Source organism: Herpailurus yagouaroundi, unplaced genomic scaffold, assembly GCF_014898765.1.
Source record: "Herpailurus yagouaroundi ecotype Mexico unplaced genomic scaffold, PumYag 184, whole genome shotgun sequence".
Taxonomy (NCBI): domain Eukaryota; kingdom Metazoa; phylum Chordata; class Mammalia; order Carnivora; family Felidae; genus Herpailurus; species Herpailurus yagouaroundi.
In genome coordinates this window covers 797,209-825,201 of record NW_024412415.1, presented here as the reverse complement: position 1 = coordinate 825,201, position 27,993 = coordinate 797,209, and the positions used below count along the sequence as shown (strand labels likewise).

At 45.7% G+C, this 27,993-nt stretch overlaps 1 protein-coding gene across 1 annotated transcript in view; it reads left to right on the top strand.

Annotated features, from left to right (window-relative positions):
• The window catches only part of RYR3 (ryanodine receptor 3), a 529,492-nt gene that overhangs the window by 332,436 nt on the left and 169,063 nt on the right, over positions 1-27,993 (top strand). Inside the window, exons 28-38 of the mRNA XM_040492205.1 lie at positions 1,325-1,533; positions 3,442-3,617; positions 4,986-5,022; positions 6,748-6,911; positions 9,969-10,134; positions 15,326-15,412; positions 15,745-15,971; positions 17,664-18,459; positions 20,573-20,773; positions 26,139-26,241; positions 27,816-27,953. Coding sequence (XP_040348139.1) covers positions 1,325-1,533; positions 3,442-3,617; positions 4,986-5,022; positions 6,748-6,911; positions 9,969-10,134; positions 15,326-15,412; positions 15,745-15,971; positions 17,664-18,459; positions 20,573-20,773; positions 26,139-26,241; positions 27,816-27,953 — 2,304 coding nt within the window. The remainder of the gene's footprint in view (positions 1-1,324; positions 1,534-3,441; positions 3,618-4,985; positions 5,023-6,747; positions 6,912-9,968; positions 10,135-15,325; positions 15,413-15,744; positions 15,972-17,663; positions 18,460-20,572; positions 20,774-26,138; positions 26,242-27,815; positions 27,954-27,993) is intronic.

Genomic DNA, 27,993 nt, shown 5'->3' with positions numbered 1-27,993 from the left:
AGCCACCGGCCTCAGAGCCCTTCCTCCCTTGCCGAGTGCTCTAGGGATAATTAGTGCTTTCCCAGCCCTGCTGATTTGTTGGTCCACAATTATGATTTATAAATAGCCCACAAACAAGAACAGCAAACAGTTTGAACCTCTGCTTTGGAATATTCTGCATGGCAGTTTTTTAACATGATGGGATGCAGGAGTGAGCTTGGAAAGAGACCGTAGCCATAAGAGGGGAGGAAGGAACTTGCCATGGCTCCTGCTGGAAGTGTCACCTCCTGCTCGGGTGGGGGCCACAACAGCAGGCTGGGGGTATGGCAGTTTGTAAATAGTATTTTGTAAACCAACAGAGTCCTTGTTAGCATGTAAAACTTCTCAGACTCAAAACGGGAAGAACTGTTAGACTCCTCATTTCACTGGAAGGCACTGAGACGTTAGGCTATTTGCACCAAGTCCTTTAAAAAAAAATTTTTTTTAATGTTTTTATTTTTCTGAGAGAAAGAGAGAGACAACATATGAGCAGGGAGGGGCAGAGAGAGAGGGAGACACAGCATCTGAAGCAGGCTCCAGGCTCTGAGCAGAGCCCAGTGCAGGGCTCGAACCCATGAACTGCGAGCTTATGACCTGAGCGCAAGTCGGACGCTCAACCAACAGAGCCACCCAGGCACCCCTGGGTACTAAGTCCTTCTTGAGGCTTCTGGTGTTGTTTCGTTTGGGGCAGTGTTTAAAATTTCCCATGGCCTAATCTCACTTTTAACTAAAGCATAGGTAAAGACTTTTACTTATCCTCTTACTGGTTTTACTTTTCCAGCTGATATTTATTAACACCTTAAGAATAATCTAGGCCGGGGGAGCTGTGTGGCTCAGTTGGTTAAGCGGCCCACTTCAGCTCAGGTCATGATTTCGCGGTCTGTGGGTTCCACCCCTGTGTCTGGCTCTTTGCTAGAAGCTCAGAGCCTGGAGCCTGCTTCCAATTCTCTTTCCCTCTCTTTCTGCCCCTCCTCTGCTTGCTCTCTGACTCTGTCTCTCTTTCTCTCAAATAATAAATATTAAAAAAAAGTTTACCAAAAAAAGAATAATTTAGGCTGAATGATGGTTCCCCCCACCCAAATAATTTTGAACCAAATTCAGGTGTCTTCCCCATACACCAGCAGCAGCCACAGACTCCGTGTGACCTCCTGTTGTTGGAGTCTGTGTGCCAGGAAGAAAGACCAAGGATGGTGTCCCTTGTTTCCTACTGGGACTCAGAGCTGTTGAAGAAGCCAGGGTCTGACTCCCTCACAGCTTCCGGGCTGGTCCCATGGGCTGAAGCAGGCTCTCCCCCACCATTCTGCAGGCTTTGTGCCCATCTGCTCTCTGGGACTGTCTCAGATCGGCCGCATGAATCTTGGGATGGATGCCAGTACCTTCAAGTTTTATACCATGTGCGGCCTCCAAGAGGGCTTTGAGCCTTTTGCTGTCAACATGAACCGAGACGTGGCGATGTGGTTCAGCAAGCGCCTCCCGACATTTGTCAACGTGCCAAAGGATCATCCGCACATAGAGGTAATGTTACACATTGTGGCTGGCCCCGGCAGGGCAGGTGGGCCAAGGCCCTAAGCTCCTGCTAATGCTTGTGTCAACAGGCGGCTGCTTACCTAAGTCCATGCCCTGGCAGCCTCCCAGCCACCTCCTCGGCTGGCGCTCGGGGCTGTAATCATGGCCACCTTCACCGGGGCAGCTCAGTGGCACCTTACAAATGGCGCCCACCTCACACATCCATCCTTGCAGATCAGTCCCCAAGCCTTTGGGCTACTGTGTATCCTCCAGATGTTCCTGCATTGCTGTGGCAATACCCATACAGTATCCAAAGACCTTAATTGTTGTTTTCCTGAGAGCGTTTGTTACTGATACTCGAGATGATATGTCCTAGACAGAATTCTTGCTCCTAATGTAATGTCTTTTAGACCCGGATAGTTTCTGCAGAACTGCTTCCAGCATTTCAGACCGACATGTAGTAGTTGATTACGAATCCCCCATCTTGTAGGAGGGAGTAGGGAAGAGCCAGAGATTGTAAGGAGCCTGATGAAGGTGCTGGTTGAACATCTACGTGGCTCCGTTTGCCTGTGCCCACGGTGGTTTTTTCATGGGGGGTGAGGAGATGGGTGAGGGGGCTGATGCAAAGTCAGATAGATCAGCTCCATTGAGGCAAGATGCAGTGGCTTGCTTCCACCTGGCGGTAAGTTCTCCTAACTGACCTTCCAATGCAAACCCAACAGGCACCAACACTTAGTCCTCTACTTGTCCCCATAGTCTTAAATAGCAGAGACTTTGATTTCTCTGATTCTTACCTGATGATCAGCACCTTAGAAAGCTGGCTCATAAACTTTTGGAACTAATGAACCTGTTTGACAAACGGATGGAGTCTAGAGACTCTATTAGAACCATCTACAAACCACACGAAAATGTGTAAGCACACTCACCCCAGGATAGGAACTATTCTCTAGAATGCTTAGACCATAAGAAAAATATTATTATTATTATTATTTATTATTGTTGTTGTTGTTGTTATTGTTATTTTTATTATTTCTTAGTTTATTTCCTCTGCACCCTCCCCTAGCACACATTTTTAAAAACCCAGTTTTGATCATTCCTCCTCCAACCCCACCCCTTGAGATGCTGTGCCCCAGCGCTGGGAATTTCCCCAGTATTTTTTTTTATTATTATTGTCACTTAAAAAAATGTTTTTAACATTTATTTATTTTTGAGAGACAGAGCATGAGCAGGGAAAGAGCAGAGGGAGAGGGAGACACAGAATCTGAAGCAGGCTCCAGGCTCCAAGCTGTCAGCACAGAGCCCGACGTGGGGCTCAAACTCAGAAATTGCAAGATCATGACCTAGGCTGAAGTCAGACGCTTAACTGACTCAGCCATCCAGGCACCCTGGGAATTTCCCCAGTATTTACAGGCACTTCAGCCCTTAGGCTGTGATTGGGGCAGGGCTGAGAAATGCACAGGGTGGGAGACAATCCCTCCAAGGGAGCTGTGATGTGTCTTGTCAAGCTTTGGGCTTTCTGCTTTTTCCTTAAATAGCCACTTGCCCACTGACAAAGGAAATCTTTGGAAGCATCTTCTTCTTGAGCTACTTACCCCCTGACCTGAAAGGTCATCCCCAGCAGATGCCATGCTGCATCATTCAGATACCACCACCTCTGTTATACCTGTTCGCCACCCTTGATCTTGCAGAAAACCCAATGAGCGTGTTTTTAAATCTTTAATTTCTCTAGCCAGAGGCAGATCTGTTATTTTGTATGGAGCAGGATCCGAGGAACAGTGAGAACAAGGTTTGGTTATCACTGGTGACAACTTTTATAGTTCACAGAAAGCCATGACATATGAAATATCAATGAAGGAAGGAGGGACAATCACGGTTGGGCCATCAGGTGTGTCAGGTAAGGACCCATGGTGTTTCCAGGTTGTGAGGATAGATGGCACTATGGACAGCCCTCCATGCCTCAAGGTGACCCACAAGACATTCGGCACACAGAATAGCAATGCCAACATGATCTACCTACGCCTGAGCATGCCTGTCGAATGCCACTCCTCCTTCAGCCACAGCCCCTGCTTGGACAGTGACGCATTCCAGAAAAGGTGAGGGCGAGGCCTCCCACTCTCAGAGGTACTCATCATGTGTGCTGTAAAGTTGGCTTTCCATTTTTCTGTTTCTTCCCTTTCTTTTTTTTTTTTTTTTAATGTTTATTTTTGAAGGAGACAGAGACAGGGCATGAACAGGGGAGGGGCAGAGAGAGAGGGAGACACAGAATCCGAAGCAGGCTCCAGGCTCTGAGCTGTCAGCACAGAGCCCTATACGGGACTCAAACTCACGAACCATGAGATCACGACCTGGGCCAAAATTGGGTACTTAACCGACTGAGCCATCCAGGCACCCTCTTTTTTTTTTTTTTTTTTTTTTTAATGTTTACTTATTTATTTTTGCGAGAGAGTGAGAGAGAGAGCAGGGGCAGGAGAGAGCAAAGAGAGAGGGAGAAAGAATTCCAAGCAGGCTCCATGGTCAGTGTGGAGCCCAATGTGAGGCTTGATCTCACAGCCATGGAATCATAACCTGAGCTGAGATCAAGAGTTGGCCACTTAACCAGCTGAGCCTCTCAGGTGTCCCCCATCTCACCCGGGTACAAATGGAACTCGTGGGTAAGGTTCTCTCCACTTTCAGTCAGGTAAAGTCACAAGAATGTGTGTGTACACACGTGTGTATACATATGCATGTGTGTGTTTGTGCAGTGCATAATTAGAGGACCAGTCAAGCTAAACAGGGTCACATCTAGGGGAAAAGTTTGCACTCTTGATGAGCCCTCTGGGTCCTTAGCCTCCTTGCAGCCTACAAATCCTATGTTTTTGGAATAGAAGGTGCATAAGAGGGTGCAATTGTTGCCTTTGTGAAATTAAAAGCTTCTCAAGGCAAATACTACCGTCTTTGTATAACTGTGGCCAGTGTCCAGCCCAGCAGCTATGTGACTTAGGAGTACTAAGACTTCTTCCCTCCTGATAAGGAATATATATGTTCCTTGCTGTATTTCTTTCCTTTAATGTCTGTTTCTAATCATCGATGTATGTCTGCCTGTCTAGAGCTGTCTTGTCTGGGTTGCCTCTAGGGTTTCTGTATCTACCCAGCTTTAAACAAGTACAGCTGCTTGAAAGAACAGGACAAGGTATTGAGAGGTATCCCTGCCTATGTTATTTCATTCTCTTCAACCGCTCCCTAGCTCTCACTTACCATCTGGGCTGAGAGACAAGAGTAACAAGTCACAGTCCTGGCTTGTGGTAGCAGATTACAAATGCACAAGTCCCAAGACCAGTTGGGATCACTCGTGTATAGGAAATAGTTTTCTAACCTTGCCTTCATCATTAAAGGTAGATTAATTGCCTGTCCGAATTGTGGAATTCTCTGTACAGCGGAATCACTAAAACATGGATTATCTCCTCCCCCTGCCCCCACCCCAGGAAACAGATGCAAGAAATACTCTCTCATACAACAACAGTAAGTAAATGTGCTCAATTATGGTTTTCATGATTCGATTCTTTGTTGTGCCTGGGAATATGCCCCTTACAGCAAAGATCTGTCTAGAGATCCTCCTTAATTGCCAATTACTGTGCCTTTTAATATCCATCTTGATGCTTCCAGAACACAACTCCAACATTTCTCAAATGGGGAAAAGAAAGACAGTTGTTTAGTACAAAGGAGAAGCTCTACCTGGAGCTCTAATTGGGCATCATGGTGTACTTGTGCCCAGTTGCCACCAGGGACCAGTACTGCCTTTCTGATTCAAATGAACATGGGGGGGGGGTCCTTAATTCAATCCTCTTGTTTGCTCTTGTGTGTAAACTTCTGTGAATCAACTCTCCCATGTCTCTGAGCAGTGCCAGCAATAATGTTGAAAGCAATCAAGTGAGAAGTATGAGCAGGGAATGGTCCAGATGATGGAAACTGATGTTGGTCTCATTTCTATATAGCTAGACAGTAGTCAGAAAGCAACACTTGCTAATTTCTTTCTTTCTCTCATCCTTCTTTAGCACCTGACAAAAAACATTTCTTTGCAAGAAATGCATGTCACCTCTTCTAAAAAATTTTTTTAATGTTTGTTTATTTTGGGGGGAGAGAGAGAATGTGAGTGGGGGAGAGGCAGAGAGAGGGAGACACAGAACGTGAAGCAGGCTCCAAGCTCTGAGCTGTCAGCACAGATCCCAAAATGGGGCTCAAACTCACAAACTGTGAGATCATGACCTGAGCCAAAGTCGGATGCTTAGCCGACTAAGCCACCCAGGCACCCCCATGGCATCCCTTCTATAAACTTATCCTGCAACCACAAGCTTGTAGGTTAACTATCATCAGGGAGTTACAGGAAGTGCAGGGTACTACGCCGTGTGCATTGAATCACCTTCCCGCTTAATTCCCACGGCATCCCCACAAGAGGGACCATATTATGCACTCTGAAACACATAGAGGACGAATGGCTTGCCCAAGGCACACAGTTAATAGCTGCTGGCGGTGAGATTCAAGCCCCCATTTGACCGGCTGGCCCTTTTGTCTTCTAATCAAAAAAAAAAAAAAAAAAAAAAATAGGCTCCAAATAAAAGTAACTTCATTAAGAATAAATGTGCTCAATTTCACAAGGCACGTGATGAAGCAGTCACTTACCTCGTGGTTTAGCTAGTGTCATAGCATAGTGTTACAGATAGCGATGCCAGCCAGTAACTGCTGTAATTCTCAATACTGCCTGTCGTTGAGCCTGATGGCCACACAGGGTGCCTTGGGCCACCATGTGAGCTGCTGCTTTTACAGCATCTTTTTTAAGACATTCAAAACAACCACAAAAAATACTTTGGACGTCCCTGTGGAAGTGGAAAGGGTAGCAGAAGTTGTCAACTATTCTCTCCTGAGGGCAAGGGCAGTGCCCAGGAGAGGGTGAGGGTTCTGTGCTGGCCATTCTGAGCGGCTGCCCCTGATTTCAGCAGCAGCAGCTTCTGGGCAGAAAGTGGTAGGTTAAATGCTCGATTGTCTCCATGCTAAAGCACACACAAAAGGGAAAAATAGGGAAGGCAGATTCTCCAGTCAGCCTGTCCTAAGTCTGGAGTGTAGGGCAGTCCAGCTCTAGAGCGGTGTGTGCCTTTTAAGGAAAGAGGGCCACGTGGGCTCCTGCATTTGTTCTGTCATGTCTGGCCCCCCACCAGGGGCCACTCACTCCCCTCTGTGGTCTCTCCCCAGCAGTGCTACTATGCAATCCGCATCTTCGCTGGACAGGACCCCTCCTGCGTCTGGGTCGGATGGGTGACTCCGGACTATCACTTGTACAGCGAGAAGTTTGACCTGAGTAAAAACTGCACGGTGACTGTTACTCTAGGGGATGAAAGAGGCCGGGTCCACGAAAGGTAAGGGGGCTCCCAAGCGGGCAGGGTCAGCCACCAGGCTCCTCACTCTCTCCCTGCAGCTGTCTCCTTTTCCCTTCCACCCAACACCCCAAAAGAAAGAAACATCCCAGTATCTGTGAAAAAGGAAAAGTGAAGCACAGGCTTAAAATCCTTCACTAAATAGGCAGTACTATGGCAGAAGTGTGTTAGTGAAAATGGAGGATAATGCCATCACGGTATCAAACATGACCCATGGAGGCACCTGCATGGCTCAGTCGGTTAAGCGTCCGACTCTTGATTCTGGCTCGGGTCACGATTTCATAGTTGGTGAGTTCAAGCCCCGTGTTGGGATCTGCTCTGGCAGTGCAAAGCCTGCTTGGGATTCTCTCCCTCCCCTCTCTCTCCTCTCTCTCTCTGCCCTTCCCTCACTCGCACGTGCTCGCCTGCTTGCTTTCTCTCATTCCCTCAAAATAAATGAATAAACTTAAAAAAAAAAAAAAAATGACCCAGGGGTAGGAGATACAAATGGACAGCTGGGAGTCTGTGCCCCCTCTCAAACACTTCTCTTCTGTGCGTTCTGGGCAAGCCCCAATTTCGGCAACATCAGAACAAGACAGAGAAAAACGCCTGGGTACTTGAAAGAAGTCAATTCAGAAGAAATACAAAGATGCACCACATCACATAGCAAGTGACAGACTCAGAACTCCTCATCCTAAGAATGTGAAGTGTCTGAAAGCATAAAGAACATAAAAGAGATACAGCAAGTTCACGAACAATTACGTAGAGATCTTTTGGGAAAGCAGGTTTTAGGTACACTCAGGCCTTCCCCTGGTCCATTGATGGGGGAGAGGAGGGTTGAGGGTTGATTGCCACCAGAGAAAGAATCTCCAGCCAGTAGTGCCCCAGAGGTGACCCAGGAGACCATGCCTTACGTCCACCCAAGTGAGACTTAATAGAGTCTTTGCCAAACAGACATGTTTAGAGATATAATAGGTTGTTTTGCAAGCTGACCTTTTTCCTTACCAAGTCAGGAACATTTTGCAGGCAGTGTTCTTTAGATGCTACCGGGTCATCAAACACTGGTGACCAGAAAGGTCACTTACAATCACTGTATCGTGCAGGACCATTGTGGGTAGGTGGTTAAGAGCACAGACTCTGGAAGCAAACTGCCTGGGTTTTAAACGGAGTTCCAGGACGTCCTGGACCATTTAGCCTTCCAGGGCCTCAACTTCCTCACCTATAAAATGAGGATAATAGTTTCAGTCTCATGGAGTGATAGGAGGATTAAATGAGGAAATACCTGGAAAAATGCCTAAAACAATGTCTTGACCCAGGGACTGAATAAACACATTACATTACTACTATTACCAAATGTCTTTTATACATTACAAGACCCAGAATAGACGCTACAAACAGCATCCACCATCTTGTTGGGTTGGTAAGGAAAGCATTTGAAAGCAGTTGACTGAAGTCAGAAGACTTTGCTCTTGAGCCAGAAGAACAAAAAGCTGACGTGTCCATCCCAACTGGGTTTATTACTCGAGTTTGCTGATGGTGCCACACCAGACAGATGACTTCACTTATCTGAGCCTCAGTGACAACATTTATTTTGAAAAGTGACTCGTTAGCATCTGGAACAAGACCCAGTCGATAGTTGGTGCTCAGTAATTCTTAGTTTTTTGTCCTGCACAATAAGAAGTAAATACAGGAACAATGTCCAATGTTTTGAGGAATTTCAAATTTGGCCCCTTTAAAATATGACCGAAGCATGTCACTGCACATTCCCACCGCTTCAATACGTTAGCAATGGACTCCTGCAGTAGGCATCAATGTACTTGGGACTCTAATCACTGAACGGCAGTAATAGCATGGCTGAAGTTTAACCTGTATGGAAGTCTCACCGTGGCTGTCACTCTTTGGAAGGGGCAGTTTGCACTGACTCTGCCTGAGGGTCATTCACACTGAGAAACTGGCCCCACTGGTCCCCCAAAGGAGAGGGAGTAGGAGAGGAGGTGAGCGTATGTTGACAAAGGGGATTTCTGGTCTCGGGGGAGGAAATTATATACTTCTAGAGCTGGAAAGAACCTTGGAGAATTCTAATCAAAGCTTTAACTTTCCAGGGTCAAATCAGGTTGACCTTAGGTGTTTAAAGGGACTGCATTAAAGCAACAGGTAGAGAGTCATGCTCTTGTTTAGCCTGAGAAAAAGCACTTTATGGTACTTCAAACAACTGATTCCTCAGGCAATGTACATCAGGGCTGGGCTTAGTAGAAGGAGACCAAATCATCTGTCTCTTGCCCACAGCCACGTTGACGGGCTCTGAGAATCACCTCTGCCACTAATTTCTCCAAAGCCTACCCAGGATTTGAAATCTCTTAATTAAGGAATCAGGCTTTGGAGCCTTAGTGCCTTTCTTTGGTTATTACTATTGGCTTTTGAATATAAATACCTATGATGGAGTCTACACTGTAGGGGTAGGTAGACAGCCAGCTAAGAAAGGCACCCAAGCTGGTAGTTGGTGAAGAGTTCAGGGAGCAGAACTCCAGGGTAGGGCCAGGTTGTGTAGGTCAAGGACGTAGTTGGGCATCAGACCACTTGTGACCTAGTTTGCAAGCAAGCCTGGGTCTGCCATCCTAAGGAATGCGGGCCTGAGTTTTCAAGTGTGTTACAGCCTTTTTCACTGACACTGCAGAGTTTTGTTTGTGCCTCTTATACCAAATCCCTGTATAAATCTTTCCATGGTGGTCACCTTCCCTGTGCCCCCATCTCCCATCTCTGAGTTGGGAATACTACCATCCCCATGATCCATTTCAGAAAGGTGAATTGACGTTGAGCCGGGAGACAGTTACCAAAACACCGTGCTCTCTGGACCAAAGTATTCTGATAGATTGCCACATCCTTAAATTGAGTGGTCATGTCTGAGAAAATTAGGATGAAGCTGGATGAATGTGTTTAAGAAAAAAAAGTGCTGACTGGAAAGCTTCTTTGGAAGGTTTCTGGGGCATTTCGTTCCTGAGCCTTGATTGCACACTGCCCCAGTCCAGATTCTGTGCTTTTTCCTCTCTCTCTGGTTTCCAGCGTGAAACGCAGCAACTGCTACATGGTCTGGGGCGGGGATATTGTGGCCACTTCGCAAAGATCAAGCCGGAGCAACGTGGACCTGGAGATCGGCTGCCTCGTGGATCTGGCGATGGGCATGTTGTCTTTCTCAGCCAATGGGAGAGAGCTGGGTACCTGCTATCAGGTAAGGGTGGCTCTGTGGCCAAGACAGCAGCATCCCCAGCCTGCATGCTTGTGGCTCTGCTCCTCGTTCTTCTCCATCAGCATCCCGACCACAGCAGATGGGGTTGAGGAGCCCACGTGGTTCACAAGCCATCAAGGGAAAGAAACAAGAACAAAATGGCTTGGTTTTCTACAGAGGGGAAAATAGGGGAAAGTATTGTTCTTTATTGGTTGATCAGATATCCTGGTCATCTTTCTAGAAGCTAAGAAGGATTTTCTTTGGTGATGGTCTCTAAAAGGGTATTCATCTATTCCATGAACATTTCTTGTGCAACTTGTGCAACTTGTGTTACCTGTGCTCTGTAAGATGCAAAATCTGAAAGGGGAGCAGAGATACTCCTTGCTTTAGGAAACTTCTGTGCTCAAAATACAGACTCCTAAAAACAGACTCGTTTGCCAAGGTGTATTCCTTTTGCAAAAAGGCTATTCTCATTCCTTATGAATTCCTTACAGGATCTTTTAAAACTGCATTTATAGGAGTAATGTGTTTCTCTGCTTCATTGACTGTAAGCTCTGATAGAACTATGGGGAAAACCCTCAGTTACACACAAGTAGATTTACCTGTCATTAACAAGAAGCCCTATCTCTCTTAAGCAGGATCTTCATCCTTGATGGCCAGGTAAGCTTGAGAAATGCCACATATCATATCCTGCTTCTGACATTGGCAATGAACATTTGTGCAGGACAACTTGAAAAAATACTTCAGAAAGAAACCTGTCTAACCAGGCATTTCTCATATTACATAACCAAAAACATTTTTGGCTTGTTTTGTTTTGTTTTACTTTAACATGCATAGTAGTTTTCTAGAAGTCTGGAGTTGTACAAAGCGTATCTGGAAAAGGCTAACTTCAGGCGTTAAATTTCTCTGTTAAACCTATTTGATACTCCAAGGTAGAATAGAGACGTGTGGACAGAGAGTGTCCTCTGAGTTCAGAGAAGAAAGAGCTTCCCTCCATTGAGAGTGGTCAGAGAAATATTCGTTTCAGAGAAACCTTGATTTAAAGAATGGCACAGGAGATATCCTTATGGAGATAGGAAAGCATAAGGTACACTTGAGGAACAGTGGCCACCATAGTATGGGCCTCTGTGGTTATTGGTGAGAAATTCATTTGGAAAAACCAGGAGGTATTGATAGGAATTGAAGAGCTTTTGAAGGTTTCTGACCAGAACAGTGACATGCACAGTGTTTAAGGACCCTTAGCTAACTACAGCAGATGAAAAGCATCCCACTACTGTGTAAATGGATAAAACCCCAGATTCCACAGTCAGCCCCATGTTATAGCCTCCAGGCTGGAAAGCCTCTTGGCAGCCATTTGTCTGCCTTGTGCTTGAAGAGATGGCATCTGGCGGGGAGAGACAGAGTAGCCCCAAGTCTGAATTGTTTGGTGACCAAGAACGGATGGACCAAACCCTTTCTGGGTTTGGTGGGATCAGCCACCTCCCCTTCTGCATCTCCTGCAATGCATGCCAGTCTGTGTGCCTCCCTGTCCTCCTGGGAAAAAGTAAGAACCACTGACATCTCTCGACAGCCTGGCTGGGCAGCCGGAGGGACCTGTCTTTCCAGCAAGAGGCCTTTGCAAAACCAGGCTTTGAGGCAGAAAGTAACGTATTATTCTTCCGGTACTTTCTCATGATTCCACTCCCCACCTCCCAGCCCCCTGAGAAAATGCTAATATACATTACTGCCGCCCTTCAGAATCCATTAGCTTTTTCCCATTAACTTTTGAAATGAGTTTGACTGAAGGGTCCTCCCTGAGCTGCAGAGAGCTCTAAAGCATCTAATAACTCTGAAGGCTAGCCGGGCTTCGGCGGTCCCTAAATAAATAAATAAACAACCCATGGCCTTCGCAGCAGCAGTGACTTGCCTGCCTCTGGGAAGAGCCCATAATGCAGGAGGAAATGTCACAACAGGACGCCGTGGCTGTTGGTATCCTGACTTGCCCAGTAGTTCCTGGGTCACGTTGGGCTGGTCCGTTGTCTTCTCCCAGCTGTGTGCTGGCACCGACCCACCTCCTGAGATGCCTTCCTCCACTCCGTGCGTACGAATCCTGATTTCCCTGCTCAGTGGCCCCAGTCCTGCGTCCCGCCCAGAGGCATGTTGTCGTGAATGGGATGGTGCCAGGGCTCAGCACAGGAGCCCTCAGGTGTCTCACACCCGGCCAACCCCTTTTTCATTCCAGGCGAGACACCAACATGTCCAGCCATGCATCTGGTCTCCCGGCAGTGGGATAATTATTATTCTGCAGCTGTAGCCATTTTCATTTTTCAATTATCTCAAGAGGAACAGGGCAGCAATATTTATATACTGGCTTTCTATTCAGAAAGGACCAGTGACCAAAATAATGAGAGGAGGATTCTCTCAGACCATGTTTCTAGACCTCCCCGTTAAATACTGCTGTGCAGTTTGAAAATCTCTTTCCGCCGCACTTAATTTACGTAATCATGGGAGAAATGAGAAATAAAATGTATGTTCAAGAGATACTCGGTTATTGCCACCCCAGCCACACTGCTCTGAGAACAGAGTCAGCTACAAGACTCAGATTTACGAGAGGGGTGAGCTTTCAATTCAGGCCAGTTCCTATGCCCTGACCTTCACACGTGATCAGAAATAAAATGTCTATTATTGCAAGGATAAAAGAGATCAGCCAGAGATAAAAGGTACCTTAAATAGAAAAAAGGTCCATGGCACTCCACAGCAGCCTCAAATCTGGGCTCGCTGCTCCTAACATTAGAATGGAAGCTCCCCTTGGGGCGCCTGGGTGGCTCAGTCGGTTAAGCGTCCAACTTCGGCTCAGGTCATGATCTCACGGTCTGTGGGTTTGAGCTCCATGTCGGGCTCTGTGCTGACAGCTCAGAGCCTGGAGCCCGCTTCGGATTCTGTGTCTTCTCTCTCTGCCCCTCCCCTGCTCATGCTCTGTCTCTGTCTCAAAAATAAACTAAAAAAAAAAAATGGAAGTTCCCCATCCAGAATGTCACCTCCTAGAGGACAGAGGCCATCTGTCATGCCTGTTGCTGTCCCCATGCTTGACATAGGACCTGGCACCTAGTAAGTGCTTGCTAAGTATTTGTTATCAAACCGACCAACTTGGCTGCGAAGCCACTGTTTCAGTTTTTTAATTGCTTCTTAACAAGTGACCACAGAATTAATAGCTTAAAACCACATACATTTAGTATTTCCCAGTTCTGTAAGTTTGGGTTCTCTGCTCAGGTTCTCACAAGGCCAAAGTCAAGGCATGAGCTGGGCTGAGCTGCCTCTGTCTGGAGGCTATGGGAGGAATCCACTCTAAGCTCATTGAGGTTGTCATCAGGATCCATTGTGGTTATAGGCCAAGGTTCTGAGGTCCGTTCTTCTTTGCTTTCTTTTCTCCTTCCCTCCCCTTCCTTCCCAGAGGTGTCCATATTCCTTTTCATGTGGCCTCTTCAATGCCAACAAGGCATGTCCTATCCTTGTTGGCAGAATTTAGGTGCTTTTGTTTGTAGGTTTCAGGGTCCCTTTCTTGATGGCTGCATCCAGGGGCACTCCCAGTCCCATGAACCCCCCTGAAATCTCCTGTCATGTAGACTTTCACAGGCTCTGTTACACCATGGTAGCTTCTTTCTCCAACGCCAGGTGGAGAACCTTCTCTCCAGTCTACCGAAACACAGTCTTACAAAACATAACCAAATCAAGGGAGTAGCAATTTCTACACCCTTTTGCTATACTCTATTTGTTAGAAACAAGATATAGGTTCTGGGGAGGGGATTGTAGGAGAGAGTGGCTCCCTGGGGGCCACCTTAGAGTGTGTCCAGGATACTCAACATTCCCTAACTGCAAGAGAGTTGCAAGAATTTCCTAATGTCTGAATTTACTTAAAGGCAAAGGACTTTAGTTGATAGAATTAAAGTCACCTTTCTGTTTCCATGGCCTCCAAGTCTCATCAACAGTCCTACATCAGGGGTGTCTGGGTGGCTCAGTCGGTTGACCATCCTACTCTTGATTTCTACTCAGGTCATGATCTCACAGTCGTGAGATTGATCCATGCTGAGAGTAGAACCTGCTTGGGATTCTCTCTTTCTCTCTCTCTCTCTCTCTCTCTCTCTCTCTCTCTCTCAACAAATAAACATTTTTTAAAAAGCTCATCAACATGGGCAGTTGATAAGTGGAGCCCCTACTGTCATAAATAAATCCACACACTTCATCTAAGTGGCAGCTGGAAGACAGTGAATCCTACACTATTTAAGGTGAGCTCTAGAGTCATAAAGAGTGAGAAGGGGGTTACAGAGAAGTCCAGAGGAACCAAGAAAAAGGAGAGGTTCTAAGAAAAGGAGATAGGTTCTGGAAGCAGCCTCTTTATGTTATCTCAGGGAAGCCCTCGCCTGTAAAACAGTAGTTCTCATCTGGGCATGCTTTTCCCTCATGGGACATCTGGCAATCAACAGAGACTTTTTTAGTTGTCATGACTGTGCTGGGGGTGGAGAGTAGTACTGACATCTTCTGGGTGGAGGCCAGGCCCATCTTCTGGGTGGGATAGCAGGCCATGCTGCTATCTGTCCTACAGGACAGCCCTACAACAAAGAGTTACCCACCCAGCCGAAAGGGTCAGTAGTGCCAAGGTTGAAAAGCCCTGTCCTATGACGCCCTTTGGGCTTGCCTTCCCAAAGTCCTTTTTGCCTTCAGAAATAACACTGAAGTCCTTGCACCACCCTAAGTGATGACTTCCTGAGGGCAGGAGTGACGAATGATGGTGCCACCTGCATGCCAGGTGTCTCCCTGCTCTATGACGAGCCAGGAATCACATCATTCCATGAATAAAAGCAGGCATTACCCTTGGTGGTATGTTAATAGCTCCCCACGTGTGACTGTCCTGAGTACTGGAGGAAGATTTTGGCTACTGTTATCAGTGAGAGAAAATGAAAGACTGTGGGATTGTTCAGCCCCAAGTCACGGGGGGTGGGGGTGGGGGGCTGGTGGGGGGCAGGAATAAGGTGGAGAGCAGTGACTGCACTCCCAGAAGCACCAGGTCTCAGAATTTCTGAGGAGTAGAGAATGACCCGCCAGGAAGTTGTCCTGTTTCAGCTAGGGTTAGAATGAGGGTGTTGATGAATGCACCCAATGACTTAGCGATCTGCGATTTTGTAATTCTGAGCAAACCTCCATTTGTTTTGGTTTCCAGGTGGAGCCTAATACCAAAGTGTTTCCAGCAGTCTTCCTGCAGCCCACGAGCACTTCATTGTTTCAGTTTGAACTTGGGAAGCTGAAGGTATTGGTCAGCCTCCTCATCCAATGGCTATGATAAAAGAAGGCAGCATTGACCATTAGGGGAAAATTTTCTAAGCCTCAGAAAACAAGGGAATCCCTTCTCACCCAGGCCCTGTACTGGGTGCTGAAAGAATTACTTAATGTTAATATAACCCATCATGCAAGGTTTTAATTAAGGCTGGCAAAGCCTTAAAGGTCTCTGGATTGATTTGTCTCTCTTTAGTTCATACTCACCATATTGGTTATCGTGGGCCATGTGGCATTATCCAGCAGCTGAGCATCTCTGTAGTGCACCTGTCTTTCCCTTTGAATGCCTTTTCTGCCTTGCCCCAGAATGCGATGCCCTTGTCGGCGGCCATATTTAAGAGTGAAGAGAAGAACCCAGTTCCGCAGTGTCCACCTCGGCTGGACGTCCAAACCATCCAACCCGTGCTCTGGAGCCGCATGCCCAGCAGCTTCCTGAAGGTGGAGACAGAGCGGGTGAGCGAGCGCCATGGCTGGGTGGTGCAGTGCCTGGAGCCCCTGCAGATGATGGCGCTCCACATCCCTGAGGAGAACAGGTAGTGGAGGGACCCACAGAGGAGGGGGCAGGCCTGGGAGGCAGGTGGGAGAAGGGGAGGAGCAGCATCCCCCCCTTGGCCAGGGGCCCTGCTCTCTTCCCAAAAACCTCAGTGTCTCTTTTCCTTCCTCACTTACATTATTCACTTAGAAACAGCAGAATATCCACTACGATATGCCTGCCACAGGGCCTTCTCTCTGAGTGTCCGAAGTCAGGAGTGTTTCTATCCCTTTAATTAAAAGGTGTAACGTGACCCTGAAATATATGTCATTAATGACAAGAAGGGAGAAAATGAGGCATGCCTAGTTTGCCTAGAGAACCAAGAATGGGCTCCTGGGCTCCTCTTGGTAAGAAGTACACCTGGATTATGGCCTGGGTTTAATCCCAGCACTATCACTTTCTGGCCTTGTGGCCTTGGGTAAATGACTCCTATAACTTACCTGTGTTTCCTCATGATACATAAAATACATGACCGCCCAGAGGACTGCAGGGAGAAATAAATGGAATTGTGCAGGTGAATCTACACTAGCATAGTTTCTATATGTAGAAAGAAAGAAATTTTATCGCTAGCCTATTATCACCCCTTGATCTGTTGGACTAAAAACATACAGTAATGGGGGAGCCGGTGGCAGGATTTGATAGCTGCACAGCTCCCATTTAGGTATTCTGCTGGGTCATGGACAGCGGCAAGACAGGCTGGTATAGGGAAGGAGCAGGAAACAAATAGGAATCCAGCCAAGTACGCCAGTTGCAAAGGATCCTCAGATCCGTGGTGAGGAGCAAGACAAAACAGAAGATCTAAGCAAGGATCAGAGGCTGTGCTCTGAGCCCCCCCAAAAAATGAGGGAGCAAGACAGCCTTGTAAATGGGCTTCTAAAGTCAGGAAGGAGAAAGTGAATTGATTATGCCAACTGAACTCAAATTGGAAAGTGTTTTCTCTCGGGACAAGAGTGCAGGTGTGTTTGTTTTCAGGGGAGGGAAGGCCCTGTGGATGACGGTAGATTTGGAGATTATACAGATGATGTGGGTGGTGGATTGACAGAGGGCTTCGGCTACATTTTTTTTTCTGATTTTTTTTTCATGTTTATTCATTCTTGAAAGACAGAGACAGAGCACAAGTGGGTGTGGGACAGAGAGAGAGGGAGACACAGAATCCGAAGCAGGCTCCAGGCTCTGAACTGTCAGCACAGAGCCCAGCGAGGGGCTCAAACTTATGAACCGTGAGATCATGACCTGAGCCAAAGTCAGACGCTTAACTAACTGAGCCACCCAGGTGGCCCCTTCAGCTATGCCTGAGGCTCTTGTACTGGGGAGCAGAGGATCCCCTTCTACCCACAAATAAGAGGACCAAGTCACCTCTGTCACACACCTGAATGTTTTTCAGTTTTCCATTTGGGAGGATTTTCCTTAATAAGGAACACTTTCATATTTGGGAATCCATGTCTTTAAGTCTTTCAGACTTTTGAGACTCGTTGAGTTAGGGAGGATTATCAGGAACTGGGATAAGGACCAGAACTGAGAGAGGAATGATAACCTGTACGAGGGCAGGGGGCAGAGGCTCCTCCATCCTTCTATGCCCTCTGCCCTCATTGAGTTGGGTGCAATCCCTGGGGATTCAAAGAGAAGAACTCTGCTGAGCGCTGGCGTATTCTTTTCCAACCGTGGAGTGGTTGATGGCTTGTCCTATCCGCAGGTGTGTGGATGTCCTGGAGCTCTGTGAGCAGGAGGACCTGATGCAGTTCCATTACCACACGCTGCGACTCTACAGTGCAGTGTGCGCCCTGGGAAACAGCCGCGTGGCCTACGCCCTATGCGGCCACGTGGATCTCTCCCAGCTGTTCTACGCCATTGACAACAAGTACCTCCCTGGCCTCCTTCGGTCTGGTTTCTATGACCTGCTCATCAGCATCCATCTGGCCAACGCTAAGGAGAGGAAGCTAATGATGAAGAATGAGTACATCATCCCCATCACCAGCACCACCAGAAAAATCCGCCTGTATCCAGATGAGTCCAAGAGGCACGGGCTGCCTGGGGTGGGCCTGAGAACGTGCCTCAAGCCAGGGTTCAGGTTCTCCACCCCTTGCTTTGTCGTGACCAGTGAGGAGCACCAGAAGCAGAGCCCTGAGATCCCGTTGGAGATTCTCAAGACGAAGGCACTGAGCATGCTGACGGAGGCAGTGCAGCACAGTGGGGCTCACATCCGGGACCCTGTCGGTGGGTCTGTAGAGTTCCAGTTTGTGCCTGTGCTGAAACTCATCGGGACCCTGCTGGTCATGGGGGTGTTTGATGACGATGACGTCAGGCAGATCCTCCTCCTGATCGATCCCTCTGTGTTTGGGGAGCACAGTGGGGAGACGGAGAACAGAGCAGAGAAGGAGGAAGTGACCCAGGTGGAGGAGAAGGCAGTGGAGGCCGGAGAAAAGGCCGGCAAGGAGGCTCCAGTCAAAGGCTTGTTGCAGACCCGACTGCCAGAGTCCGTCAAGCTGCAGGTAACTCAGGGCAGCAAAGATCCTGCCTTTGCAAAGTGCGGTGGGAGGGTGACAGTGCAGCCTGGAGCTAAGGCTGGGACTGAGGGTGCTGGCCTAAACCTGGAGTGTAGTGGAAATACACTGATAGAGAGCATTCACTGCTCATGATTTTCTCTGGCATGAAATGTACTCCCGAAGTCAAGAGAAAAGTGCTAACCCTTATCAATAAGGCACGTGCCTTAGAATTGTTTTTACGGAACTAGTGATGGATTGGCCCTCATCTTACCTCTTACCCTTTGGGACTAAATGGCTGCTCTGTGAGCCCCTGTCAGGAAAGGAGGAGGAAGAGCCTTTGGCTGTGGAAAAGACCACACTGGTTCATACGGCGGCCATGCTCATCCCTTGGGCTCATTTGTTGCCATGTACTGATCACCAAGCCTGTGTACATGTGCTGTCGCATGCAAACAAACTGCCATCTGAGCCGAGGAGAAGAGGCATGCTCGCTTCGAGCTGCCCCCTTGGCATCACCTAGGAAGCCGCAACGTTTCCTAAGACATAGTCTTACCAGAGGAAAGCTGGCAGCAGCGATACGCTGAAGATGATAACTCTTGTCTTCTGGGCACTGAGAAAAGAGAAATGAAAGTGGACAGAGCAGTACAGTCTGTTCCACAAAGTCAGCCTGGCTCGGGCATCCCTGGACCACGTAGCGGCTCTACAGGCTTGCCAAGTCAGTAGCCTCCCAAAGCCTTGGCTTCACAATATATAAAATGTGGATGATAATTGAATAAAACGTAATATTCACTTTTATCTTTAAAATACAGTATGAAATATATTTTATCATAAACCGTGTTAGAATAATCTCCAAATGAAGCTCTCTTACCTAATGTGGTGGGATTGGTAGGTGTCAGTTCATCAAAATGTTGTATGTAGAGGAGATACGTAACAAATTTTACACAGATACCTTAAACATTTTTATTAAAACATAAATGTGCTCTTCGGATGTGGAGCTGAGACTTTTTCTTCCATGTGAGTCCCTGCCTGGCATGTAGAGTCCTTTCTTTTGCATAAATGACACCTGTCACATACAGTGTGATGTGCCTGATGGCCAGTTTTGGGGGTATCTTGAAGATAGATTGTGGATTTAGAGGTTATTGGAAAGCAACCTGAGTGCAGAACACTTGTAGATTTTAATGATTTTCCCCCAATTTTTTGTAGTTGTCTAACTCACACCCAACTTTGAGTATTTTTTTTTAAAAAACAACTTGCCTTTTGCAGATGTTCCCTAGTCTTTCAATTTAGTTTTCCTATTTCATTGGCACATACAGCTTCTAATCAGATGTGTTAACTGTAATCACAAGTGTGAGGGGCATGTGCTCTGGGTCCTAGGTCACCTGCAGATATGCCAGAGACTAGCCTGCTAGGTAAGAGCACACCAGGGACATTATTGTCTCTGCCCAGACGGACTGGAGAGTGTCTGTTAGTCATGCAAGGGGTTATGTGGAGATGGGGTCATAGAACTTACACCTGAATAAAAGTATCGGGAACACACTGAGGTTTGAAGGAGCAGGTCTGGCAAGTGCCTAACACAGAGTCAGGTGATTAGAGCTCAATAAGTTCTGGCTGCTGTTTTTCTTATTAGTGAAAGTGCAAGTAGCGATAAGATCAGGACTAGTAACAGTCCGAAAGAACTGGTGGCAGACAAAGCAGTGCCAACAAACAAACAAGAAAGAAAGAGAGGGGAACAGAAGTCTCTGGTTCCCATCATCTGGAGCCAGAAGATGTCAGGAAGGAGCCAGAGCTCTCCCGTGCAGTTGAGTGCTGGTTTCCATGGGGAGCTTAGAGCCAGGGAAGAATTCTCTTAGGAATGCCGTTCTCACTCTCCACGGGCAGGTTCATTCTGTCTTTGGTGAGCTTGTTTTCCTGTTGTTCTCCTGTCCTTAGGATAAAGGGCTGGTGGCTGGGTTCAAACTGACTTGGATCCAAGTAACGGCTCTGTGGTCACTGTGTGACATTAGGCAAGTCACTTAGAGCGCCTAAGTCTTCGTGTTAGCCTCTGTAAAATGGGGATGCTAGCTGCTTCACCAATGTCTATGAAGTGTTGTTAAATGAGCATAAATATACGCTTTGGTTGCAGATGTGTGAGCTCCTCAGCTATCTCTGTGACTGTGAGCTGCAGCATCGAGTGGAGGCCATTGTGGCATTTGGCGACATTTATGTCTCTAAGCTCCAGGCAAATCAGAAGTTCCGCTACAACGAGCTCATGCAGGCCTTGAACATGTCTGCAGCCCTGACTGCCCGGAAAACCAGGGAGTTCCGCTCACCCCCCCAGGAGCAGGTGAGAAACTCTTCCTGAGCCTCCATGCCAGTGGGGTGAACTTGAACCTTACAGAGCAGGGCACATGAAACCTTTATGTGCCTGGGGCGCCCGTGAGAGGTGTGGGCCAGTCAGTGACCCACCACAGTGCCAGGGGACAGGCCTGGTCTGATGCTAATGGCAGCGAGGAGTATCTGCCAATCATCTTAGATGGGAAAATAACCCATCCAGAAGTGCACACGGGGCGGGGCTTCCTCTCCTCCCTTGCTTGCTCCTACCGGTGCGCTGTCACTGAGTCAAAGACCAGACCCCTGTCATGACCCAGCTTCTGCACCAGCAAGGATCCACCATTAGAAGAATGTCTGTCCATGGGGCGCCTGGGTGGTGCAGTCGGTTAAGCGTCCGACTTCAGCCAGGTCATGATCTCACGGTCCGTGAGTTCGAGCCCCGCGTCAGGCTCTGGGCTGATGGCTCAGAGCCTGGAGCCTGTTTCCGATTCTGTGTCTCCCTCTCTCTCTGCCCCTCCCCCGTTCATGCTCTGTCTCTCTCTGTCCCAAAAATAAATAAACATTGAAAAAAAAAATTAAAAAAAAAAAAAGAATGTCTGTCCAGTCCTTGCAGAAGTCACTCCTTTGTATTAGAGATCAAGAGAGCCTGGTCGACGTTTCCTGACTTACGAGAGCAGGTGCACAGGCTTCCTCGGCTAAGTGCCCGAAGCCCCTTACCCTGTGACCAAGACCCTCACAAAGCCTCCCAGCCCCCAGAAGCGAGGAAAACAGGACTGGGCAAGTGAGGTCCCTTCTGTGAGGGATTGTCTTCATTTTTGTACAGTACCCCGGCCTTGCAGTCAGCCTTGCCCATATGGGGAGACTGCTTTGAAAAGACTCAAAATCCCGGTGAGTAACTGGCAGATAGGGGCAGGACACCTTGCAGAACATAGTTGGCATTTGTCCCCCTGTTCCCATGTACATCCTGCAGGCAGCTTGGCCACAGCTCCCTAAGTGTTCAAAACAGACGATCTTTCAGTGAAGAAATTTGCTTTCTGTCTCTGAAACCAGATCTTTGCATCTTCTGTATATTTAATAAGCAGTCTATCCATAAACTGTTGTCAGGTATAATTACCACCATTTGATATTAATGGTACAACTTGGTCCAATTACTTTCCTAACCTATTTGGTAGAACATAGATATTTATATTGACTTAAAAGTGAACCACATATCTTGGCTTTTAAAAGATTCACTTGAATGATGCTGGCCTTGTAAAGACTAGGCAAAGTTTATCATCGCTTTGCTGGAGGCACACTGAGAAGGCCCTTTGAATTGATGGGAGGAGGTAATTCATACCGTACTGAGGGAAGCGCAGTGAGCCTGGATTACTCTTAAAGGCTTTCCAAATGTTGTCAGGCTGCTTTTGGAATGGCAACCTGTGCAAACATTTCCCAATTCATTGGGCAGATGCTGACTCCTATTTGTGAATAATGGGCAGGAAGAACAATGTGATGCATGGCTCCTTTTCTGGCTTCCCCTTCTCTCGCTGTGTGGCCTTAGGCAATTGCCTTTCTGTGTCTCCCTTTCTTCAGCTGCAAAATGAGGATGTTTGTATGTCCCTCCCTCCCTTCTATGGAGGACCCAGGAGATCATTTTTTAGATTGCTTAGTGGGATACTGTCATATGGTAAACATTCTGTAAGTGGAATCATTAGTTTCAGTGTTGGAAGGTTCTTTTGCCTTCTGCCAGTGACCCACTGAGTAGAGTTTATGTATGTTTTCTGAGACATCTGCTTAACCCACTAGACCTGCACTGTCTATCTAACACTGTCCTCATGGACACAGCTACTGATCCTATCCTGGATCCTGGAAGGGCCATGCTGGCTCCCACCTCACCTGCTACCTCCTTACCTTCTCTTCTGCTGTCCCCAGGGCCTGCTATCACTTCCTCCTTTAGCCCTCTCAGTACTCCCCTGGGCAATCATTTCAGACCGGTTTCAGATGGAACTTGAGAAATTCTTCCCTAATGTGTTAGACTAAATGATTCTTGAGCGGATATCAGAATCACCAGAAAGGCTTAATAAAACAGACTGGTGATCCGGGGCTTCTAATTCAGTAGCTGTAGTGTGAGGCCCAGTAATTTTTACTTTGAGCAAGTTTCCAGGTAATACTGATGATGTTGGTCTAGGAATGAAATGAAAGAAAAGACACTAATTCCTATCAAATTCAGCTGCCCCACCTACCACCTCTCACATAATGTTCATTTCTAGAAGGAACCAACCAATAGAGCTCTCTAATTCCAAATTGAGTATGGACAAAGGAGGATTCAGATCAATTTCAGGGGATAGAAATACAAAATCATGTGGAAAATTGGGTGTATAAGAATTAGAATTTTAAAACAATGATACAATTATCTCATCCTTCTGTAACCTTTGAGGAGAAAGTAAAGGTTTTCAGCCTTGTATCTATATAGAATCAGAGAGATGAAAAAAACATATACTTGGGGGATGTAACCAAGTACAAAAGTAGGTAAAACTAAGATTAGTCCAGTGGTCATTGATATATTAGCCAGGCACAGTCAGTAAGCCTTTGACTTTAAAAAGGGCATCATTGGGGTACCTGGGTAGCTCAGTTGGTTAGGCTACCAACTCTTGATTTTTCCTCAGGTCATGGTCTCGTGGTTCCTGAGTTTGAGCCCCACATTGGGCTTTGCACTGACAGTATGGAACCTGCTTGGGCTTGGGAGTCTCTGTGTGTCTCTCTCTGTCTCTCTCTCCCTCCCTCTCTCTCTCCCCTCCTCCCTCTCCCCTTCTGCACCTGCTTGCCTCTCTCTCAAAATGAGTAAACTTAAAAGATAAACAGGCAAGTAGTAGGTAGGTAGAAAAGGCATCATTAAAGGGTATGCCCTGTGTAGCAGAAAGTTCAGCTCACTCCACTGTTTTCTTTTTTTTAATGTTTATTTATTTTTGAGAGAGAGAGTGCGAGCAGAGGAGGGGCAGAGAGAGAGGGAGATCCAAAATCTGAAGCAGGCTCCAGGGTCTGACCTGTATGCACAGAGCCCACTGTGGGGCTCGAACTCAGAACAGTGAGATCATGACCTGAGCCAAAGTCAGACACTAAACTGACTGAGCCACCTAGGTGCCCCACTCCTCTTTTGGTTTTCTGACCTGCTGGCTGGTGGGCCACTGCTTCCCAAGTATTCCACCTACGGCAAGATCTTTCAGCAAAGAATTCAATTTTCTGACTCTGAAACTAGATCGTCAGATCTTGTTTTCATTTCATAAACAACCTATCAATCTTTGTTGATGTAACTACCATAACTTAACATTGGGGAACAACCACAAAAATTACTTTCCTAACCTATTTTATGGATATTATTTTATTACAGGCAACACTTCCACCAACTTCCAAAAAAACTGTTTGCAGTGGAAGCTTTAAATAAGCGTCTTCCTACCAACATTAAACACAATAAAAGAGATGGTGACGTTTTTTAATGTAGAAATTCTAAACAGAAGGAGAAAGTATCTTTGCCTGGTGTTCAGGTTACGCTGCCTGAGGCGAGCAAAGTAGAGAACATCACCCCTAGTTATTGTTTCAGTCCCTCCCAGTATTCACTGCCTTGGGGTCGTGGGTCTTTGGAAAGAATTGAGACATCCTGGAATCTGACCAGGAAGTGAATGACCACATCCTTACCAACTTTTCATTAATCTCTGATAGCATTTCTTTGAATTGTTAATGCTGCCGAGCACATACTAATGCTGCCTTTGCCAGCAACAACAGAAATGGCACATTTTCTCATACTGTGTCACAATGAGTATCATACCTTGAAATATCATTTACTTCATCACTACTTCAAGATCACAGTGCATAGGAGACTGCCACTAGATCTTTTTGTCCAATAGGTTAATAAACAAGTACATGTTACTATATCACAGATTTCTTTTTTATGGTTTTTGATAACTAAATTTCAATAATGGTTTCTGTATGTAATTTTCTATATTTTATGTTACATATTCAAAATACTAATTTAAGCAATAATCAGGTGGGTTTTAACAGACTGTCAGAGTGGTCCATGGCATTAAAACAGTTAAGACTCCCTGAGACAAAACTAAAGGAAAAGATGAGTGTTTAACTACCTGTTAAAACCTGCATGTCAAAAAAAAATTTTTTTTTGTAGGTAAAGTTAAAAGCTCACTAAAACCTGGGAAATAAATTTAGAGAACATGCTACAAAGAGTTAATAGTCTAGGGATGTGCAAAATACTGATTAATTTTTTTAATGTTTATTCAGTTTTGAGGGACAGTGATAGAGTGTGAGCACGGGAGGGGCAGAGAGAGAGGGAGATACAGAATCTGAAGCAGGCTCCAGGATCTGAGCTGTCAGCACAGAGCCTGACGCTGGGCTCAAACTCACAAACCGTGAGATCATGATCTGAGCCAAAGTCAGCGGCTTACCGGACTAAGCCACCCAGGCGCCTCCTGATTAATTTTTAAAAAGAAAATTACCCAACAGAAAAAGGGAGAAAGAACATGAATGGGAAATTTATAAAATACTGAAATGAAAATGGTTCTTATGTGTGGAAAAACAAAATTCAACCTCACCAATTAAATGCAAATTAAAGCAACAGGGATGTGACATTTTTTACCCATTAAATTGGAAAATATTTGAAAATGTGTTAACTCTCATTACTGTAATGGAGATGGCAAAGTAATACACACTCTTGAATAAATTTGGTTAAAATGCAAATTGTTGTAAGCCTTCTGGAGGGTGATTTGGCAATTCCTATCGAAAGCCATTAAAATGTGCAAACCTTTTGATCCAGTCATGTTGCTTCTAGGAGTTTATCCTTAAAAAAAAAAAAAGATCAGAGATGTGAACAAAAATTAGTTATAAGGAAATTCCAACAAACTGTATTTATTTATAAGAACAAAAAAATGGAAACAATTTAAATATTTCTTAACAGGTCATTAATTTTACACCAATTGCTATTCATCTTATGGTGAAATGCAGTGTACCTGTTAACAATCAATAAAAAAAGCAAATGCTGAAGATAAATTGTTAAGTGGGAAATCTGACCTCAAAAATGTTTATCTAGAGTATGCATGCTCTCAATCTATATACATAAAGCCTGGAAGTTATGAACTAAGTATCATTAAATATGGTTATCTTTGGGTAGTGGGATCACAGTAAGTTTTCTTTAGGTATTTCCAAATTTTGTGCAGTTAATAAATCACCATTATAATTAGAGAAAAGGTGAAAGCTACTTTTAAATATGGTCATCTTTACAAAAAAGTTTGAGGTAGATAAAATTTGCAAAGAATGTTAGGTGTCTAAGGCAGGATCTGAGTTCTTTGGCCAACACCGAGAACCACTTACCCATTCTTCTTTGTCCCTCAAAGATCAACATGCTTCTTAACTTTCAACTGGGAGAGAATTGCCCCTGCCCAGAAGAGATCCGAGAGGAGCTATATGACTTCCATGAGGACCTTCTCATTCACTGTGGTGAGCTTCTGAGATGAAAGCTTTATCAAAGACAAGTCTGTTCCCAATTCCTTCATTAGAAGCTAGTGGGGGTTGGGAAGACAGTTTTGTATTTAAAAGTGCGGTTGACCCTTTTTTAATATTATTTTTGCTTCCCTTCCCTTATGTTCATCTGTTTTGTATCTTAAATTCCACGTGAGTGAAGTCATATGATGTTTGTCTTCCTCTGACTAATTTTGCTTAGCATAATGCCCTCTAGTTCCATCCGCGTTGTTGCAAATGGCAAGATTTCATTCTTTTTGATTGTTGAGTAATAGGGGTTTGAGTTATGTGAGTCCATTTGTTATGCGGGATTTTGTTTCCATAAATAGAGTACAGTACTCAAAGTGTATTTTCTCTTCCTTATGATTTTCTTAATAACATTTTCTTTCTCTGGTTTAATTTATTATAAGGATACAGTATATGATACATATCGCATTTAAAAATGCGTGTTAGTTGACTGTTTATGTTATCAGTAAGGCTTCCCATCAGGAGTATGCTATTCATAGTTAAGTTGTAGAGGGTCAGAGTTATATGTGGATTTTCTACTGTGTGGGTGAATGGTGCCCCTAACCCCTGCATTGTTCGAGGGTTAACTGTACAATTCTAACTGCTCAAGAAATGATTCTGCCTGGACTACTGGGGTCAGAGAAGATACAGAAACTAATTCTGGCATATATGCCATATCCATATATGGTGGAAACTCCTTCTACCAAGAAGAAATTTTGTTGAAATAGAAGAGAGTGAACAGGGTCTCTGAAGAAGGAAAATAACTGATAACTTGTGTAAACTTCACCCACTTTACTTAGGTAGTTGGACTCTGCTCCCGGGTGAACCAAGATTCTGATCTCCTTTGCTTCTTATCTTTTGCAGTGATATAAATATGATAACGTATGCCTTTAACAATTCTAAACTACAGTCCCTACTTTAATACATAACTATTTTAAATAACAATTGTAAGCCTGCAGTCCCTCCTTTGATACGTAACTGCTGATTTTAAATTGTTCTCAGCATTTGTGCTGCTTGTACATAGATGGATTGACTAATATATGGAAAATAAGTGGTATTTTCATAGGAAATGACTCAATGTTAACTCTTTCTAGATGCTTTAGAGCCCTTTTAGGGTACAGGTTAGAATAAGTTAAATTTAGGGGCACCTGGGTAGCTCAGTCAATTAAAGCATCCAGCTAACTCTTGGTTTTGACTCAAGTCATAAACTCATGGTTCATGGGATTAAGCCCTGCATCAGTCTCCATGCTGACAGCACAGAGCCAGCTTGTTCCCTCTCTCTCTCTCAAAATAAATAAACAAACTTCAAAAATAAAAAGAGTTGATTTTAGGGTTTGAAATTACTTGGTGTTTTTGTATGTAAGGAATTATCTTTTTAAAATACTTTCCAAAAAGACAGCCTGTAGGTAAATAATTATGGGAGGCTGCCTATAGCATCTTGAGAAAGTTCCAGAAGGGTAGGAAGCAGAGATTTATGTTCTTTCAATCTTATGGTGGTTATTTTTATGTACTGTTCAAGATTTTCACTCTGTTCTGTGACTTGCTAGGTGTTCCCCTGGAGGAGGAAGAAGAGGAGGAGGAAGACACATCCTGGGCTGGGAAACTCCGTGCCTTGGTGTATAAAATCAAAGGCCCTCCCAAGCCTGCGAAGGAACAGCCAACAGAGGAGGAAGAGAGATGCCCTAGTAAGTGACCATGTCTTTCAGTCCCCCTGACACAGTTCTC